At 39.4% G+C, this 20,404-nt stretch overlaps 1 protein-coding gene and 1 non-coding gene across 2 annotated transcripts in view; both read right to left on the bottom strand.

Annotated features, from left to right (window-relative positions):
- Katnal2 (katanin catalytic subunit A1 like 2) overlaps positions 1–9,270 on the bottom strand; it is a 51,752-nt gene extending 42,482 nt beyond the window's left edge. The window contains exons 1-2 of the mRNA XM_042675003.1: positions 9,187–9,270; positions 1,505–1,575 (exon numbers count right to left, since the gene is read on the bottom strand). Of these exons, the coding sequence (XP_042530937.1) occupies positions 1,505–1,575; positions 9,187–9,270 (155 nt within the window). The remainder of the gene's footprint in view (positions 1–1,504; positions 1,576–9,186) is intronic.
- Positions 3,662–3,725, bottom strand: Trnaa-ugc. The gene has a single exon. It is a non-coding gene; the product is annotated as a tRNA-Ala (tRNA).
- Positions 9,271–20,404: the final 11,134 nt, after the last annotated feature.

Below are 20,404 nucleotides of genomic sequence, written 5' to 3'. Positions count from 1 at the left end.
CTTTTGACCTTTTCTGCTTGTCTTAGACATATACTAGTTATTGCAAATAACTAGTATTTGGGGGACCTATGTTTCTTTGGGCCTATAAGCCCAGGTTTTATATAAGTCAACCAGTCTGTGAAGTGTTATAGTGCCAACTGTTCTCAAAAGTTCTAGGGAAATTAGTTTCTAAAGACAGTCTAAGAAAAACTACGTCCTTGGTCAAATCGTGCTGCAGCATCCTGAATTCTGTGAGGTTAGTAGAGCTATCTTCATTGCCCAAAGGAAAATAGATGAGTTAAGGAGTCCTGAAATAACAGGTTCTGTTTGTCTAGGTTTACTCTACTGCTTATCAAGTCCACCTGATCACACTCTTGTGTGTGTGTATGTAGGGACTGCTTACTGCTCACCACCAGAGAGGCTGATAGGATGAAACCATTTCTCCCCATAAAACTTAAATCCATAACATGAAAGCAGAGGAGTTTCTGATTTAAAAAAATATATCTTGTACTTCAAAGTGAGTAGAGTGGGAAATGCTTTGGTGTTAGGGGTATTGCCCTCATTTTAGAGAAGTCATTATGAGAAAGGTCACTGTTTGCAATTCAAGAATTTACAACATTCTTAATCCATGGGAAAAAGTTAAAGGATCATCATATTCTCCCTGCACCACCCCCCAAAAAAACTCATGGCCCACACGTGTATTGATTTCCTAAAGTGATCCTCAATCAAAAACAGAAAGAAAAACTTTTAAGGAAGTTATATTTGTGGCTATATCAGTAGTGGGGCTCTAGGAAATCTCACATCTCTACTACTCTCAAATCTCAAGGGAAGGTTGGGCTCCTGTGGCTCATGCCTACAATCCTAGCTACTCAGGAGGCTGAGATCTGAGGATCATAGTTCAAACCCAGCATGGGCAGGAAAATCTGTGAAACTCTTATCTCTAATAAACCACCAGAAAACTGGAAGTGGCACTGTGGTAGAGCACTTGCCTTGAGCTGAAGAGCTGAGAGACAATGCCCAGGCCCAGAATTCAAGCACCACGACCACCACCACCACCACCAACAACAACAAAAAAAACCCTCAAGGGAATAGAAAAGTATTGCATGTACTGATTAGCACTGTCAATAAAGTTTTCAAATGCATGAGTGAAAAATACTTAACACAGAATAAACCTAATATATCTGTGTACTTGGGTTACTAATAAGGTGTTCATATTGGCTCATGAATTGCAGCAAATATACCATATCAATGCAACATGTTAATTACAGAGGCGAAGACGTATACAGATATGGAAGAGAGTTTGGTTGGCATGATCAAAGCCCTGATTTTTTCCCCAGAACTATTATTGCTATTATGAATAATAATAATAATGGAACTGGGGAATTACATGGTGTATGGGTTCTTGCTATTCTTTATGGTCATCTTCCTGTAAATTGTCTGTTCATTGTTTTTGAAGGCCTGTCTAGAAAAGTATAGAGTCACAAAAAGAAAACAGACATCAGTAAATATTTGTAATATAACTTACCCTTCTTGTGTTAAATAATGCAAAATCAAAATGAGCAGATTTTTTCTCCGAGCTTCTGTCCTGATTTCGTACTGTGAATAAAGAAGAACATTTAACTGAACCCACAGCAAGATACAACACTGCTTTATAGGAATAAAGATTTGAAAGCAAATGCAACCTGTCAACACCAAAGTGGCATGACTTAAGGCTGGAAAGCAGTTCGAGGTCTCCAAGAATTTATACAAAGTTGTTTTCTATTGTCTTTTTTCTTCTTTAAGCTACCATTCCAATTATAAACTTAAGGAAACAGTTATTTGAGTTAGGATTGCACTGTCCTAGTTGACTTTCTTACTATGAAACTAATTGGCCTTTCATTGCTTATAACCACCAAGAAACAAATAGACATACTTCTGATATTGGGACAAGGTTAAGAAAAGTGATCAAATAAAGTCGTGCATCAGAAATCAGTACTGGCTTTATCTTACCTTTGATTCACTCAAGGTCCAACCCAGTCATGCACAATGCAGAGATGAGTCCCTTTAAACCATTCAGAAAAGACTATATGGGGCTGAAAGGTGGCTCAGTGGCAGAGCGTTTGCCTTGCATGCCTGAGGCCCAGGGTTCGATTCCTCAGCACCACATAAGCAAAAAGAAAAAAAGCCGCGTGGCCCAAGTGGTAGAGTGCTAGCCTTGAGCTGAAGAGCTGAGGGACAGTGCCCAGGCCCAGAGTTCAGGCCCCACAACCGGACCAAAAAAAAAAAAAAAGAATACCAACAGAAAAGACTGTACAAGGTCTCAGCCTAGTCACTGAGACTAGCATGGGTAATGATATATAAATTATGAATATATTATCATATATTGTCATATATATGATAATATATTATATGGTCCTTATTTGTTTATTTGTCCATCTATCTATTTATTTTTGCATTGGCACTAGGGTCTGAACTCATACAACATTTGTCTTTTATGTTTGGTGCATTTCGCTTAGTATAATGTCTTCACGATTCATCTGTTTGTAGCATGTGGTAAAATTCCCTTCCTTTGGTTTGGGATGTAGCTCAGTGTTAGAATGCTTGCTGAGTATGAGCAAGGCTTAGGTTTCATCCCCAGTGCAGAGCCAAAGGGAAGAAGGTATCCTAAAATATTTTACACCATATGGGACATAAATTATATTACATTTTATATGAATTTCCTTGCATTTAAGGCTAAAAGGAACATAATACCTCAACTTTTGATCTGACTTTCCAGAAAATCATCTTTAATTATTTTAGCTGTTTCTTCTTATAATTAATTTCATGCTTCTAAATATTCTGTTAAAGCTTTATGACGCAAGACAAGCACTAGCTATTCATTTCTAGGAGAGATGAGTGAGAACGAACCCTTATAATTCCCTTCTCACGCTGCCCTCCCCTTACGGTTAGATCAATATTCAGTGATTATATTATTAGGATCATGTAAATATTGTTCCCTACTGAGTCTAAAATTAGCATGATTATTTTTCCATTTTCATACGCTGTTTTATCGTGGACAAATGATTATCTCATTATTATTGTGAGTTTTTAACATATCTACTGGTAATTTTCAAACACCAACATATGTCATATCACTTTCTCCACTATCAAATGTATCACTATCAAACACATCACACATATCAAATATATGTGTTGATTACATTCTGTTCCCCCAGGGCTCCACTCCTGTCTTCGGCTCTAGATTCCTGATTCTCAAGCCTAATAGGTGCTCATACTGGAGATTACCTTTGAAAGTTTCCTTTGTTAGAACTCTTAGAAACTTAGTATTGCATTTGTATAATATCTCCTTTGCTTTACCAGCACATATCCTTTTGAGGAAAGATGAAATGGAGGTTGTTGTGAAGAATTTACATTCCTGTAAGTATATTTAGTCTACTTTATACAGTCAGAAAGGTCATAAAACTACAATTCTTACTCTTAATTATTTGCATGTAATGTGGTTTTTCTTCTGTTAAAAACAAAACAAAACACGTCTAGTCTTACAGATCTTAATGACTTTATTTATTTATTTATTTATTTTTGGGTCCGGTCGTAGGGCCTGAACTCTGGGCCTGGGTGCTGTCCCTCAGCTCTTCAGCTCAAGGCTAGCGCTCTACCACTTGAGCCACAGCGCCACTTCCGGCTTTTTTTCTTTTTGCTTATGTGGTGCTGGGAATCGAACCCAGGGCCTCATGCATGCAAGGCAAGCGCTCTACCACTGAGCCACCTTCCCAGCCCCTGACTTTATTTATTGATCAGCAATCATAATCAAAATTGGTTTGAAAAGTCAGGCTGTACCATATCACAGGTTTATGTTTATGAACTAAAAAATAGTGAACAGAAAATATAAGTGAGGTACAGAGGCAGCACCATCTACTCCAGTTTGCATCTGCCTTCTATGAACATGGGTTGACCAGTTGGCTGCTTGTGATTGGTTGTAAAACTGTTGAAATTTTAAGCTATTTGTACAAGTACTGCATTTTGTACTCAAGAGTCATATTGCAGCTCACTAAATACTGAGAACCATGAAACCCAAACTTAAAACTATATTATCAGAGTCAACATTTCCAAGGAATGCCTTAGGATCACATTTTTAACTCTGGTGCTCTGAACTTATATTCATTCTCCATCCTCCACATTTCCATTCTTGGAAAATTTATCTGAAGAAAATCATTCCCCACAGCTTATTTTTTTTCGGAATTCTTACTAACAAGAGAGAGCATATTCCAGATCGATCTTTTCTTCTATTTCTTTTCTCTTTTTCAAGTTTATTTTCTCAGAAACTTTCTTGTCCTTCATAAACAGTTTCTAAGAATCTGTTCTTATTGCAAGTTTTTCTTTGTCAGAGCATCCTGTTCTTTTTTTCAATTACTGGACATGTTCAGTTAATTAGCTTGTTTTTCGTACACTGTTATCTTATTGATTAAAGTCATAATAAGTTTTATTTAATATTTGTTCTTTAAGTAGGTTAACAAGAGCATATTTGTTTACTAAGATACGATAACAAAGTAACAACATTTTCTATTTCAATTATTTTAGATTAAGACTGTATGGACTCTTTAATCAGGCTTTGCTCATAAAGGAAACTCAGAAACAAGTTATCAGGAAGAATCAGAAAGAGAATCATAGTAATCTCAATCAGAGTTTTTAACATATTTAGAAATGTGTAATTCATACAGAAGAGTGTATAAGGCACTCTTTTTTTTTTTTTTTTTTGGTCAGTCTTGAGGCCTGAATTCAGAGCCTGGGTGCTGTCCCTCAGCTCATCAGTTCAAGGCTAGCTCTCTACCACTTGAGCCACAGGACCACTTCCAGTCTTCTGGTGGTTCATTGGAGAAAAGACTCACAGAATTTTCTGCCCTGGCTGGCTTTGAACCGTGATCTTCAGATTTCAGCCTCCTGAAGTATCTAGGTTTACAGGCATGAGCCACTAGTGCCAGGCTGAACTTTTAATAATAATCTAAAGAAATACCACCCTGGCTAAGACACAGAGAAACTTCTATATCTTCAAGTCACCTCCTGCTCCCCAAGTATCCTTTCATACAAACTGTGCTAATCATTCTCTTTTCCTTTATGGGTCTACTAAATATATATGAATCTTTAAAAATATATTTGTTGCTGGTCATGGTGGTATATACCTATAAACCCAGAATCTGGGAAGGAGGGGTAGGATAGTCCAAGACCTTATCTCAAAAATAAAATGAAATTTTAAAATTGCTTATTTTTCTCATTCCTACACTTCATGTGACCGATATACATTTTTTTATAATGACTTTTGCTCGGTAGTATGTAATTTTCCCAGTAAAAGTGCATTTCAATGTAATAATCTGTATATTAGTTAGCTACTCCATATATTTTTTACTGTCTGTGTGTGTTGGTCTGTTTGTATGTGTATGGTGCCTGTGTGTGTGAGATCCTACTTTATGAATCTTTTTTTTCTCATCACTTTCTTCTTTGCTTTCCTTGGCCACTTTCTCTGTGCTTTGACCTGTCTGTAAACTCTATATGGTTTGTACCATACAATTTAGTGTTTTGTTTTTTGTACAAGAATTGGGACTTGAACTCTAGTTCAAGTATTATGTCAGTATTGAGGCTTGCACTAATTTGATTTTATCACTCAAGGCTAATGCTCTATCACTTGAGCAACACCTCCACTTCTGACTAGATAGGGTGGAGTCTCAGATTTTTCTGCCCAGGCTAACTTTGACTGTGATCCTCATATCTCAGCTTTTTAAATAGCTAGCATTGCAGGCATTAGCCACCAGAGCCCAGTCAATTTAATATTTAATTTTTGCTTTTTTACAGCGTTATCTGTAGCCTGTTTGTAAGAGTCAGCTGAATGTTCTGTAATTTAGAAACCCAGTCTTATTTGTTATTTTAGTCTCTAGATGGCGCTGAGAGCAATAGTTAGATAAACTCACTATTGCTCAATCTCTGGGTCAAGCCAAAGGAAAGTTGCTCCTTAGCATCCTAGACAAGGGGAAAAATGTAAAAGATGATTCTGTGAGTTTTATGTAAAGAGAACTTGCGACGGACCAGCTCGGCCAGAGCACTGGGACCGACGGGACAGGGATCTCGGGATAGGTGGGCAAGGAGTCGGCAAAGTGACAAACAGACACAGACTCAAAAGAGTTGCATCTGAGTGTATCTTTATTGAGGAGAATAAACATTTTTATACAGTGTGCGATTGTGACATAGATTCTTTGTTTATTTAAGCGTGTAAACAATTTTTAAGAAAAGCAAAGCATTGATGAATTATATGAAAATTAATGACTATCCCACCAACTATTTAAACTAAGTGGTGCGAAACAAGTCTAGCATATTGTTTAATAGAATGCGTCATCTATTCAGCCTTTTTATGTTTAATAATTAAACTTAAGACAGGACTGTACTTATATTGTACTCTTTTTATTTTTTCCATATATTTTCAAGTCCCTTTGAAACCATCCTAAAAACCACTTTCAGGTTAAGTCAGGCATTCTCCGTTTCCTATGATTTTAATCCCAATATTTGTTCACATAAACTTCTAATTGTTGTTTTAAACCATCTTATTGTTGTTTAAATAATAAACACCATAATGATCTAGATCTACCTAATCTTTGTATAAAATCTAATGAGTTCCAAAATACCCTTTTTTTCTTTTACATTAATCCATCTATTTTCATCTTTATAAGCTCCTGTACAAGGCAATGGTTCATGGATCGGTTCAGGAAATATGATGTTACTAACTTTAAATTTTGTGGGAAACCACCATCTATTCCCTATTAACATAAGCTGGACTAAACTTAATCATAACTGTTGGGGGAATCTTTCTTTTCCTTTTATTACCAGGTGTCCCTTTTTCTAGAACTGTCTGAGCTTCTGGGATAACTCTTTCTAGCTTAGTTTAATTCATTAATTCTGCTTGTTGTAACATATCTGAAAATTTTAAGTTTCTGTATTTACTATACGTGAGCCACAAAACTGCTTGTGAAGTTGTAGGAGTTTTTGGAGGCAGCGTCACATCAGATGATAGATTGATTGGGGCATTGCCCACATGTAATCTTTGGTCCTAGTCTTTATTATTTAGAGAAGCCGTCTCTATTGGACTGGAAAGATACAACATGCTCTGTTCTCAGATCAATAGAAAAATAGCCAAAACGAGAATAAAAGCAATGAATGCACAGCAAAGAAGAATATAGTAAAAATAAAGGTAGAGGCTATAAAGGTGCAGCCAAGTGTATGGGAAGCCTTGAACCAACACCCCCTTCCTGCAGGCATGCTTCCTTGAAGCTCTTTGTCTAACGGGATCGCTCACGCAGACTCCGCAGGAGGTGGCCTGGCAAGAACTGTCTTAAAGAAATTTTGGTCACTACAATGGCTGCTGTATTAGGATTTTTCAGTATATTTCCTTTTGGTTTTATTTTATTTTTCCTATTTCACATTATTTATACATTAATTTTCCATTTGATTTTGTGTGTTTGTTGTTTGACACAGGATTTTGCTATGTATCGCAAGCCCAGCGCTGAAAACTTGGTACTGTGGTTTCAGACCTCATATTCTAATTTAGTCTGGTTTTAGATTAGGACAACCAAAGTTGTCCTCAAACTTTCATCCTTCCTCAGTCTCCTGAATACTGGACTTACAAGCGTGCATCACAATGGCTAGCTGTCTACCCTATCATTTATTTATTTATTTATAACTTGGAGCCTTGTTGTGCTTGCTAAGATGGCACTTTTTTGGGGGTCTGAACTCTGGACCTGGGCGCTGTCCCTCAGCTCTTCAGCTCAAGGCTAGTGCTCTACCACTTGAGCCATAGCACCACTTCCAGCTTTTTTTTTTTTCTGCTTATGTGGTGCTGAGGAATGGAACCCAGGGCCTCATGCATGCAAGGCAAGCGCTCTACCACTGAGCCACCTTCTCAGCCCCCAAGCTGCCACTTTTAACACTTGAGTCACACGTCCAGCTCTGTTATTTTACCTCCATCTCTGTTATTTTAAAAATAAAGTCTGAATAATTTTTCTGCCTCAGTTTCCTCAAACATGACATCCTTTTGCTCTTAGTCTCCTGAGTCACTAACATTACAGGTGTGAGCCCATAGGTATGAGCACCTGGACTCAATTGAATTTTTCAAACAAAAAAATGGCAGATGTAATTTGGGATTTTAATAGTTTCATGAAACTTTAAAAAAAAGTGAGATTCCTGCTTCTCAAGTATAACTCTTCAGAATCATGTTTTTAAATAAAAGAAAAAAAAGCAAAACAAAATTTAAAACTTACCCACGTTTATGCTCTTCAGATTGAATCTTTCTTTTTTTTTTTTAATTTTTTTTTAATTTAATTTAATTTTATTTGTGAACATACTGTACAGAGGAGTTACAGTTACATGGGCAGGATAATGTGTACATTTCTTACCAAGCATTGCAGCCTCCTCCTTTGTTTACCCTTCACATCCCTTCCCAGCCTCCCTCCTCCCCCCCTAATCCCAATCCTTCTCCTTCCCCCCCTTCCCCCCCCCCCCGCGCCCCCCCCCCCCAGCACCAACGTTGTAAAGCTTGTTTTGGACATGACATGACAACTTGTACTTCTCATTGTTGCAACAGGTCCACCTGTATCCTTAAACAACTGGTTTTTTTCCCCATCTCCTCCGCAAGTTATACTGACATCAAATATAGTGAAAGCAGGGGTTATACTGTGGGGGAGGGACATACAAAGCAACAAAGAGATAATCTTATAAATGTGTTAGAAACACATGCATGAAAGAAAAAAACATTAAAATACACATCTAAGGGTTCATTCAGATTGAATCTTTCATTCTCAGATCTTTATGGGAGATGAGCATTTAGCTCTACCTATCTCCCCCATCATTAGCATATAAATCCCTGTTTTCCCAAGGCAGAAATTCTATCACAAGTTTTGTTACATCAGTTTTTAACATTTACGAGTGCAACCCTGAAAATTGGGGTATTGTTAAGCCAAACAGCATATGACCATTATATATATTTTTCTCATATTTAATCTTTTGGACAGTATTCAATCATATGTTAACCAATTCATTAATCTTGGGCTTGGTTTCTAAGCACTTGACACCATTTAATTTGCCAACTTTCTCACAGGACTGTAAAACCCTTTCAATATGGTGAAGCTAATTACATAATTTCTAAGGTCATTCTTTGTGTGACTTGATTTCTAGATCTCTCACATCCTTTACCATGGGCTCTGGTTGCTCTCTGGGCTTTCTATACTGTAAAGCCTCCTGGAAAGTTCCTTGACTCTGTCCCATGCCAAAACTCATGTTTCCTGGACTGGAAGTATAGTTCAAATGAAAGACCGTTCAATCACCTCACTCTCATTAATCAGTTGAAGGCTGCTGCTGCTTCTCCTTCTTCTCTTTATTTTATTTTATTTTTATTTATTTATTTTTGGGGGGTCTGGTCGTGGAGCCTGAATGCTGGGCCTGGGCGCTGTTCCTCAGCTCTTCAGCTCAAGGCTAGCGCTCTACCACTAGAGCCACAGCGCCACTTCTGGCTTTTTTCTTTTTGCTAATGTGGTGCTGAGGAATCAAACCCAGGGCCTCAGGCATGCAAGGCAAGTGCTCTACCACTGAGCCACCTTCCCAGACCTATTTCATTTTTTTTAAGACTGAATAGACCAGACAGTATTCCTCCAGACTGATTTCAAACTGGTTCATGGGTCATTTTTTTTTCCTGGAATTTAGATTTAAATGGAATCACTAGCTTTTCCTGAATCTTGATTCTGCCAACTTTTTGGGTACAACTACATGGTATCTCCAGCTTGCTGACTGAAGTCAGCTATTTTGAAACTCATCAGCCATTATATTTGTGTGAGCCAAATGTTATAGTAAACCTCTACAAATATGTATTACATTAGATTTATATGTAATGTCTATATTGAACAAGCACATTTTAGTCATCTTGCCTTAATATAATCACTATTTACATTGCATTTTGAATGTATTTATTAGTTATTACAAATTATCTAGAGATGACTTTATGTGAATGGATGTATGTATGTTACATGCAAATACTATGCCATTTAAATGATGTTTGAAATGCATAATTTTTTATCTGAAAGGGCTATGGATACCAAGGCATGACTTTGTGTGTGCGAGTGTGTGTGCATGTGTCTGTGTCTATCTATGTCTGTATCTGTGTGTATTATTAGTTCAGTCTCTAATGGCAATACTAATACAGGTTTGTATCTTAAAACTCTTGTGTAATTGGATGCAATTGATGCCTTTCAGGTAGTAAATATATGAATCCAAAATTTTGTTTTACACCCATTTTTCTCTTGTTTGGTCTGGGGATTAAAAACCAATGAAGTTGGGCTGGGAAGGTGGCTCAGTGGTAGAGCGCTTGCCTTGCATGCCTAAGGCCCTGGGTTCGATTTCTCAGCACCACATAAGCAAAAAGAAAAAAAAGAAAAAGCCGGAAGTGGCGCTGTTGCTCAAGTGGTAGAGCGCTAGCCTTGAGCTGAAGAGCTGAGGGACAGTGCCCAGGCCCAGAGTTCAGGCCCCACAAGTGGACCAAAAAAAAAAAAAAAAAAACAATGAAGTTGCACTTGTTAGGCAAGCACTTTGCCACTGAACTATATCCCAGAACATTTTCCGCATTTTCAATTTAGTGTTTAGGGCTGGGAAGGTGGCTTAGTGGTAGAGTGCTTGCCTTGCATGCATGAGACCCTGGGTTTGATTCCTCAGCACCACAAAACAGAAAAAAAAAACAGATGAAGAGCTCAGGGACAGTACCCAGGCCCAGACTCAGAAACAAAAAACAAAAACAAACAAAAAAAAGAATAAATAAATAATAAATTCAGTGTTTAATTAAAATAAGACTATACCTAATCACACTTCTGTCACTTTTTTCAATCTGTCTGTAAGAATTCTCTAATCCTCTAAGGCCAAATAAGCTTTGATACACAACTGCTTATATTTTTATTTTTTGATGTTTCTGGAACTTGAACTCAGATCCTGGGCACTGTCCATAATCCTCTTTGTACTCAAGGATACCCCCTACCACTTGAGCCACAGTATCACTCTGGCTTTTTCTGAGTAGTTTATTAGAGGTAAGAGTCTCAACAACTTTTCTGTCCTGGCTGGCTTCCAACTGTGATCCTCAGATCTCAGCCTGCTGTGTATCTAGGATTACAGGCATTCAGCCACCAACACCCAGATTCAAATTTTACTTTGATGAAAATTTTAAAATAAATATTGACATTAATGCAAAAGAATGGTTTTTGGAAAGCTATAATTAAGCCATGTGCTCATAAGTACCAAATATCATATGTACCATGAATCAATATGTAGCAAGTCACATTTATTTATTCTACGTTAATCTGAACTTATTTGATGAGGCCCTAGCATATTAAGGAGGCAATCTGCTTTTTCTCATGTACTTTTTTTTTTTTTTTTTTGTCAGTCATGGTGCTTGAACTCTGCGCCTGAGTGCTGTCCCTCAGCTCTTCCGCTCAAGGCAAGCGCTCTACCACTTGAGCTACAGCGCCACTTCCGGTCTTCTAGTGGTTTATTGGAGACAAGTGTCTCACAGACTTTCCTACCCTGTGATCCTCAGATTTCAGCCTCCTAAGTAGCTAGGATTACAGGTCTGAGCCACTGGTGACCGGCTTCTCATAATTGGAAAAAGTTATTATTCCTTTAGTTCTAGTCCGGACATTATATTTTATTTTTTTAATTTTTTTATTGTAAAGATACTATACAGAGGGTTACAGTTACATGAGTAAGGTAATGAGTACACTTCCTATTGAGCACTGTTACCCCCTCCATTGTTTTCCTCCTACTATCCCTTCCCTCCCTACCTTCCCCGAGGTTCTTTTTTTTTAATTGTGATTAAGTGATTACATAATTTCCCAAATTTCACAGTATTGTGGAATAATGATGCTCACTTAAAGTCACAAGTTCATTCTAACTTTCCTGGAGCAAAGTGTCTATCACGGTCTGTAACATATAACAGTGTACAGCAGCATGGGGATATTTAGTAGTGGTTTGACCAGATGAGTGGAAGTTCTTTGTTTCTTAAGTCCTGTTAATTTTGTCATATCACCTAACATTTTGGATTTAGCATCCACTTATCAGGGAGACCATGTACCGTTTGTTTCTTTGCTCTTGGCTTACCTCGCTCAACATGATTTCTTCTAGCTCCATCCATTTCCCTGCAAATGCCATTATTTTGTCATTTCTAATGGCTGCATAGTATTCCATTGTGTATAGATACCACAATTTTTGGATCCATTCATCTGTGGTGGGACATCTGGGTTGTTTCCATATCCTAGCTATTGCGAACAGTGCTGCAATAAACATGGAGGTGCACGTGTCCTTGTATATTGGTTCCTGTTGTTCAGGGTAGATGCCTAGAAGTGGTATAACTGGGTTGTAAGGGAGGTCAATCTTTAGCTTTCTAAGGACCCTCCAGACTGCTTTCCAAAGTGGTTGTATAAGTGTACATTCCCACCAGCAGTGTAATAGGGTTCCTCTTTCTCCACATCCCCTTCAGCATTTGTCGTTGGCTGATTTGTGGATGTGGGATATTCTGACTGGGGTAAGGTGGTATCTCAGGGTTGTCTTTATTTGCATTTCCTTCACCACCAGGGATGATGAACATTTCCTCATGTATTTCTTTGCTATTTTTATTTCTTTATCTGAGAAGTCCCTCTTTAGTTCCCTTGCCCATTTAGTAATTGGTGTGTCAGATTTGGGAGGGATTAGTTTCTTGAGTTCCCTGTACATACTGGATGTTAACCCCTTGTCTGATATATTGCTGGTAAATATTTTTCCCAATTAGTTGGTTGTCTTTCTAGCTTGGTTGCGATAGATTTAGCTGTGCAGAAGCTTTTTATTTTAAGGTAGTCCCATTTGTCGAGTCTCTCTCCAATTTGTTATGACCCTGGGACTCTGTTCAGGAAGTTCCTTCCTGTGCCTATAAGTTCAAGTGTCTCTCCTACTCTGTCCTGCAGTAGTTTCAGAGATTCAGGTTTAATGTTAAGGTCTTTAATCCATTTTGAGTTGATGTTGGTGCATGGTGATAGGCTGGGGTCCACTTTTAGTTTTCTGCATGTGGCTGCCCAGTTTTCCCAGCACCAGAGATTGAAGAGGCTATGTTTCTTCCATTGTATGTCTTTGGCTCCTTTGTCGAATATCAGCTGGCTGTAGGCCTTTGGATTTATATCTGGATCTTCTATTCTGTTCCATTGGTCTTCGGGTCTGTTTTTGTGCCAGTACCATGCTGACTTTGTTATTATAGCTCTGTAGTAGAGTTTGAAGTTCGGCATGGATAGCCCTCCCATATTGTCTTTATCCCCTAGAATTGTTTTGGCTATTCTAGGTCTTTTGTTGTTCCATATAAATTTTTGGACTGTTTTCTGTATTTCAGTGATGTACGTCATTGGGATTTTAATAGGAATTGCATTGAATTTGTTTGTATATTAGTTTTGGAAGTATCACCATCTTTACTATATTAAGTCGGCCTATCCAGGAGCATGGGAGGTCTTTCCATTTCCTAGTGTCTTCTGCAATTTCTTTCTTTAACTTTTTATAGTTCTCATTAAATAGTTCTTTTACATCTTTGGTTAGGTTAATTCCTAAATATTTTATTTTTTGGGAGGTTATTGTGAATGGGGTTGCTCCCTTTATTTCCCTCTCTTCTTGTACATTGTCAGTGTACAGGAAGGCAACTGATTTTTGTGGGTTTATTTTGCCGAAGTGATTTATGATTTCTAAGAGTTTGGGGATGGAGTTTTTGGGATCTTGAAGGTATAGTATCATGTCATCTGCAAAAAGGGATAGTTTAACTTCTCTCCCTATGTGGATCCCTTTAATGTCTTTTTCTTGCCTTATTGCCCTGGCTAAGGGTTCTAGGACTATGTTGAAGAGGAGTGGAGACAGTGGACATCCTTGCCTTGTTCCTGATTTTAGGAGAATTGGTTGTAGTTTTTCCCCATTAAGTATAATATTGGCTATTAGTCTGTCATAAATGGCTTTTATTGTTTTAAGAAATGTTCCTTCTATTCCTATTTTCTCCAGAGCTTTTAGCATGAATGAATGTTGAATTTTATCAAAGGCCTTTTCTGCATCTGTGGCGATAATCATGTGATTCTTGACCTTGGCTCTGTTGATGTGTTGGATTACGTTTATTGACTTACGTATGTTAAATCATCCCTGCATCTCTGGGATGAAGCCTACCTGGTCATAGTGTATGATTTTTTTTATGTGTTTCTGGATTCTGTTAGCTAGAATCTTGTTAAGGATTTTTGCATCTGTGTTCATCAAGGAAATTGGCCTGTAATTCTCTTTTTTGGTTCGGTCTTTGCCTGTTTGGGGATGAGTGTGATATTGGCTTCATAGAATGAGTTTGGGATAGCTCCCTCCTTCTCTGTTTCTCTGAAGAGCTTGAGGAGTATGGGTATTAGTTCTTCTTTAAAGGTCTTATAGAATTCTGCTGTGAATCCATCTGGTCCTGGGCTTTTTTCTGTTGGAAGACTTTTAGATAGCTTCCTGTATCTCGTTGTAGGATATTGGCTTATTTAATTGGTTTACTTCTTCTTTGCTCAGTTTGGGCAACTTGTATTTCTCTAAAAATGCATCCATTTCTGCCAGGTTTTCTTCCATTAGAGAGTATAACTTTTGAAAGTAGTCCGGGGTACATGTTGTGATTTTTCCCGTGGCATCCCTAATCCTGTTAATATGGGTTTCCTCTCTTCTTTTTTTAATTAATCTTGCCAACAGTCCATCAATTTTATTGATTTTTTTCAAAGAACCAGCTTTTTGTTGGTTAATTTTGGCTATAATTTTCTGATTTTCTAATTGGTTAATCTCTGCTCTTAATTTGGTTATCTGGCTCCGTTTAGTAACTCTAGGTTCCATTTTTTCTTGTTTTTCTATCTGTTTTAATTGCAACATGAGACTATTTACTTGATCTGTCTCCATTCTCTTGATGTGGGCACTGAGGGCAATAAATTTGCCCCTCAGGACTGCTTTTATTGTGTCCCACAAGTTTCTTTGTGAGGTGTTTTCATTTTCATTGAGTTGTTGGAAATGTTTTATTTCTTCTCTGATCTCTTCCATTACCCAGGCATTACTAAGAAGTGTGCTGTTCAATTTCCATATATTAGAGAAATTTCTGCGGTATGCTTTGTTATTGAGAACTAGCTTGATTCCACTGTGGTCAGATAGGATACAGGGGATTATGTCGATCCCTTTGTATTTGCTTAAGTTCCTGCATGAACTATGATATGGTCTATTTTGGAGAAAGTTCCATGAGCTGCTGAGAAGAATGTGTACTGTGTTGTTTTAGTGTGAAATACTCGGTACATGTCAGTTAATTCCGCTTGAAGTATGGCCTCACTTAATTCGGTAGCTTCTTTGCCAATCCTCTGGTTGGTACACCTGTCCTTTGGTGAGAGTGGTGTGCTAAAGTCTCCTAGTATTATCGTATTGGGATCTATTTTATTCTGTAAGTTTGAGAGTATTTGTTTAACATATCTGGGTGCACCAATATTTGGGGAATATAAGATAATGATGGTAATATCCTCCTCTTGCATTGTTCCCTGTATTAATATGTAGTGTCCTTCCTTGTCTTTCTGTACTGATTTTAATGAAAAGTTTATTTTGTCAGATATCAGAATAGCTACACCTGCTTTCTTACTGGGGGCATTTGATTGGTAGATCCTTTTCCAACCCTTTACTCTGAATTTGTTTGTATGTTTGGCTGAGAGGTGGGTCTCCTGAAGGCAACAGATGGATGGGTCATGTTTTCTGATCCAATCTGCAGTTCTTTTTCTTTTGATTGGCCCATTAATATTAAGCCCATTAATATTAAGAGATAATATAGAGAGATGCATTGTGGTCCCTGTCATTCCCTGTTTTCCTCAGTTTTTCTTCTTTCCTTTACTCCTGTGCTTGCTCAGTTAGACTTTGATTAATGCCTGTCTGGGTGCAGGTCCCAGTTCCTGGTTGCTTTCTTCAGGTTGTGTCCCCCCTCTTAGTATTCTTTGTAATGCTGGCTTAATATTTATGTATTCATTTTTTCTTTGCTATTAAAAATTTTCAGTTCTCCATCGAATGTGAATGCTAGCTTTGCCGGGTATATCAGTCTGGGTTGGCAGTTATTGCTCTTGGGGCTTGTATGGTACTTTCCCAGGCCTTTCTTGCGTTCAGTGTTTGTGTGGAGAGATCTGCAGTGATTCTAATTTTTTTCCCATTGTAGTATAGCTCCTTCTCCATTTTTGCTGCATGCAAGATTGTTTCCTTATTATTCAGATCTATCATTTTTACTATAATGTGTCTAGAAGTGTTTCTCCTGGGATCTTGCTTGTTGGGTGTTCTATATGCTTCTGTTATGTAGGTACGATGTTCTTTTTTGAGCTGGGGGAAATTTTCACCGATTATCTTGTTGAATAGGTGTTGCATTCCCTTGCTTTGAAATTCCTCACCTTCATCCACTCCAATTATACGAAGGTTAAATTTCTTGGCATTATCTGCTTTCTCTTGAATGTCCCTTTGGCTTAATTTGAGTGATTTTTCCATATCTGTCACTTTTTGGTCCAGTTGGTGTATTCTGTCTTCTGTATCTGACACTCTACATTCCATTTCGTTCACTCTGTTGACCGTGGCTTCTATTGTGGTTTGCATGGAGGAAATGGACTCCTTTATGGATTCGATGTTGGGTCTCAAAGTACTGATCTCACCTCTTAATGAGGTATGTACTGCCTCTATTTTGGCATTTATCTCACTTCTTACTGAAGTTTGTGCTGCCTCCATTTTTGCATTCATCTCCTGTTTGATATCCTGCATCTCTTTTGATAGTTCATCCTTGTGCTCTTTCAATTTCTGGTCTATTTCTCGCTTTATTTCTTGAGTCATTGCCTACAGCATCCCTTGGATGTAGCTTTTGTCTTCCATTCCTGCTTTGCTCCCACTGGGGCTCTCCCCTGCGTGGCTGCTGGCTATTGAGGATAGCTTGCTATCCTGGGTGTTGATAAACCTTGTAATTTTTCTCTGTGATTTTTGCTTGGGGGTTTGGGGATTATTGGAGACTAATCTGCAATTTTGTTTTGGTGTGTCTGTCTTTGCTTGGTTGCTGATTCTGTATTGGTAGAGAGAGTCTGTGCCTAATCTGGGTTCTGTTGGGGGCCTACCTCCAGCTGCTGGTCTGACCTACATAGGATTCTCGGCTCTCTGCTGTAGATCGCTGGCAATTCCCACTTTTGGAAGGATTGAGCAGCCAAGACTGCTCCTGTTTGCTCCTACAGGTGCTCTTGGCAAGATCGGATGTTCTGGATGCACTCTCCCAGATGCCAGAGTCTGCTATGGGCTCCTGATGTTTTTTTTGTTGTTGTTGTTTTGTTTTGGGTGGTTTTTTTTTTTTGGCCGATTGTGGGCTTGAACTCTGGGTTTGGGTGCTGTCCCTCAGCTCTTCAGCTCAAGGATGGCACACTACCATTTGAGCCACAGCACCACTTTTGACCCTTTCTGCTTATGTGATGCTGAGGAATCAGATCCAGGGCCTCATGCACCCAAGACTAGCACTCTACTGCTGAGCCACCTTACCAGCCTGAGCTCCTGCCTACTATCAGGTGCTGGTGGCCTGTGTTGTCCAATATCCAGCCTAGAGGATATGGGTCGGGTTTTGGTGGGGTTTGGGCTTCTCTTGTCCTGAGCCTCCAGGTCTTTTGTTGTCACAGGCGTGCTTTCAAGGGGGTGCAGTTCCCTATTTTTCTCCCCTCTGCTGAGGCATATGCTCAGCTTCTGACTTCAGTTGGGAGGAGTTGGTTGTGTTGTTCAGGCACCGGATCCCCAGGCCTGGTCCCAGCCCCCTGCCTGGGGCACGCTGGTTGGGCCTGTGCTGCTGTGTATACCACCTAGGTTATGCAGCCTGGGGTACACAGTTCAAATTTCTTCTACTGTTGGTTGTCTTGACCCAGGGGCGCTGTTCCTGGCTTGGGCATTTAAGCTCCTTCCAGGGGCGCTCTTACTCTAGCCTGGCCAGCGGAGTGTGCTCCACGGGCTGGTGGAGCTCTTGAACAGTTCCCAGTTTTAGTGGGTCCTGTGGTCTGGGTCTTGGGGTAGGTAGTCTGGGTCAGGGTGTAGGGATTCCCTCCAGCTCTGGTCTCCCTTGAGGGATACAGTGTCCCCTGTGGGGTACTCACCCTGGAGCTGGTTGTTTCTGTGTGGTGTAGGTCGTCAGTTGCTGTTGCAATCCGAGTTCAGTTGGGGTGGTTGCGGGCTGGGCTGGGCGGTGGTGGCTCTGTGTGATTCTCTTCGGTCTCTGCCTCTGTCGAAGCTGCCGGGTCCACAGTGTCCACGCTGTGGGTGAGGGGTGGGGGCTGGGCCTCCATACAGGTTCTGAGCCCTGGGGTTTGCTCTCCCCGGATCAGCACCAGTTCCTTGTAGGTCTTTTCCTTTGGTGTTCTGTGGGCGTCCCGTGTAGCTCTGGGGCTCCCGTCGTGGAGCCAAGTTCCAGGCTCGGGGGTGTCTCCATTTATCGCAATCGGCGGGTCTGACACCAGTACCTCAGGCGACTTCTGCGCAGGTTATCTGCAGACCACCCTGTGTCTCTGGGACCCCAGCAGCCCCCACCGGGCTGTTGCAATCAGCGGGTCTGACACCAGTACTTCAGGCAGCTTCTGCGCGGGTTATCTGCAGACAGATCCCTGTGTCTCTGGGACTCCAGCAGCCCCCGCCGGGCCAGCTGGCTGCGGCTTGGTGCACTGCCTCACGGCCAGTGAAAATTAGGGGAGGAGTCTTCGCTCTTCTCTGTTCTGAAATTCTTCTTTTCCTCTCTTTCTTTTTTGTTATTTTCCACCTCCTGTTTTTCCCTGAGTGTTCGTATTTTTGTTGTTGTTGGTCTATTGGGGATATTAAGCGTTGGAACTCTAACTCTCTTTTTGGTTGGGGAAAGGGGTGGCTTTTCCCTACAGCCCCATCGCCATCTTGGTCCCCCTGGACATTATATTTTAAAAGATTTCTACTTCACATATTTATTAATTAATGAGTCAGTAATTCATTTTTAATATGAATGGAGTTAAATGTCTTAGCTATTAATAATGGTGTGAGCCCCTAAACAAGAGATTAGGTGAAAATATAATTACATCAGTATTTTTCCTCAAATAATGGAGGCTAATTAAATTTTAAATGTTCAAACATTTAAGCATCTATTGAAATACCAGTAGCTATAAACAATTCACAGTTCTGCAATACTAATTACAACAACCCTAAATCAACATAAAGCTAAGCTGAATTTCAAGTAACTTATGTTTTCATTATTTACCTATGTTCTTGCGCAAAGGAAATTAGCCACTTCACTAATGACCAGTGCCACAGCCTTGTTGGTACCTTTTAAAACCAGTAGCTTGCTGTTGATCGCAAGAAAGGCTGATCAGACAACCTGGGACACATTGCTAATGTTACCTTAGTATTTGTGGGATTTTTAAATACTGGTAAAACAATATTTATTAGCTTTCTTTGCTAAGAGTAACATTTTTAGGCTTTACTTAATAGCAAAACCACATATCTCATCAGAGATAAATCTCGTGAATAGTTTTAAAAGTACCCTTCTCCTTGCAACTGGAGTTACTGGTCTCATACTTGCATTCTACTTGTAATAACTAGAAAACAGGACTAGATTAAAAATAATAACGAAAATAAAACCACTGGACTATTGATTTTGAACATGTGAAGGCTTTTAACTTGGAAGCAGTAGGCACAAGCTGGAAAAGAAGGGAAAATCCAAGAACACACTGGTTTTTGCTGAGAGAAAGAAACAGAGATTGGAGTTTGAGAAAACAAGTGCTTACAACTCTGAGTCCCAGAGACACAAAAGCTCTGCAAAGAAAGTGTTTCCTAATTCTTAATTTTTGTTTGAATAGCAAGTGGCACATATACAGAGTAAACAAGGAAGACCAGTAATTAAGTGATATGAACTGAACACCTACCCACACTCATATTTGAGCTCTGAAAAACAGATGTGGAGAATTCTCATGGAACATCAGAGAATAGAGAATCCCAGAGGACTCTAGAAAAAGGAAGCAAGGCTGTATCCACTCTACCCCTCACCACTCCAATAAAAAGCATACTTCATTTCAGTCAGACACTACTTATCTCAGACAGGTGAAAACCAGCTTGGATAGGATAAAACTGAAGTTTAAGTGTCTGACCTATCTGCAAAAGAAATCACAGGACAGGCACCCCTAGCTCACTCCTGTAACCTCAGTTGTTAAGGTAGCTAAGATTTGGAGAATCTTGGCTTGAAGCAAGAAAAGGCTGAGAAGTTCTTGAGGCTCCACATCCAAATACCCACAAAAATCCCAGCTGAACATGTGTCTCAAGGAGTAACACCATGCTAAGTTCAAACTTATTAGAGCAAAAACAAAAGCAATAACAAACCTCAGGAAAAAAC

The sequence above is a fragment of the Dipodomys spectabilis genome, unplaced genomic scaffold, assembly GCF_019054845.1.
Source record: "Dipodomys spectabilis isolate Male_0828 unplaced genomic scaffold, ASM1905484v1 ptg000024l, whole genome shotgun sequence".
Lineage (NCBI taxonomy): Eukaryota > Metazoa > Chordata > Mammalia > Rodentia > Heteromyidae > Dipodomys > Dipodomys spectabilis.
This window is presented reverse-complemented; position numbering and strand designations above follow the sequence as displayed.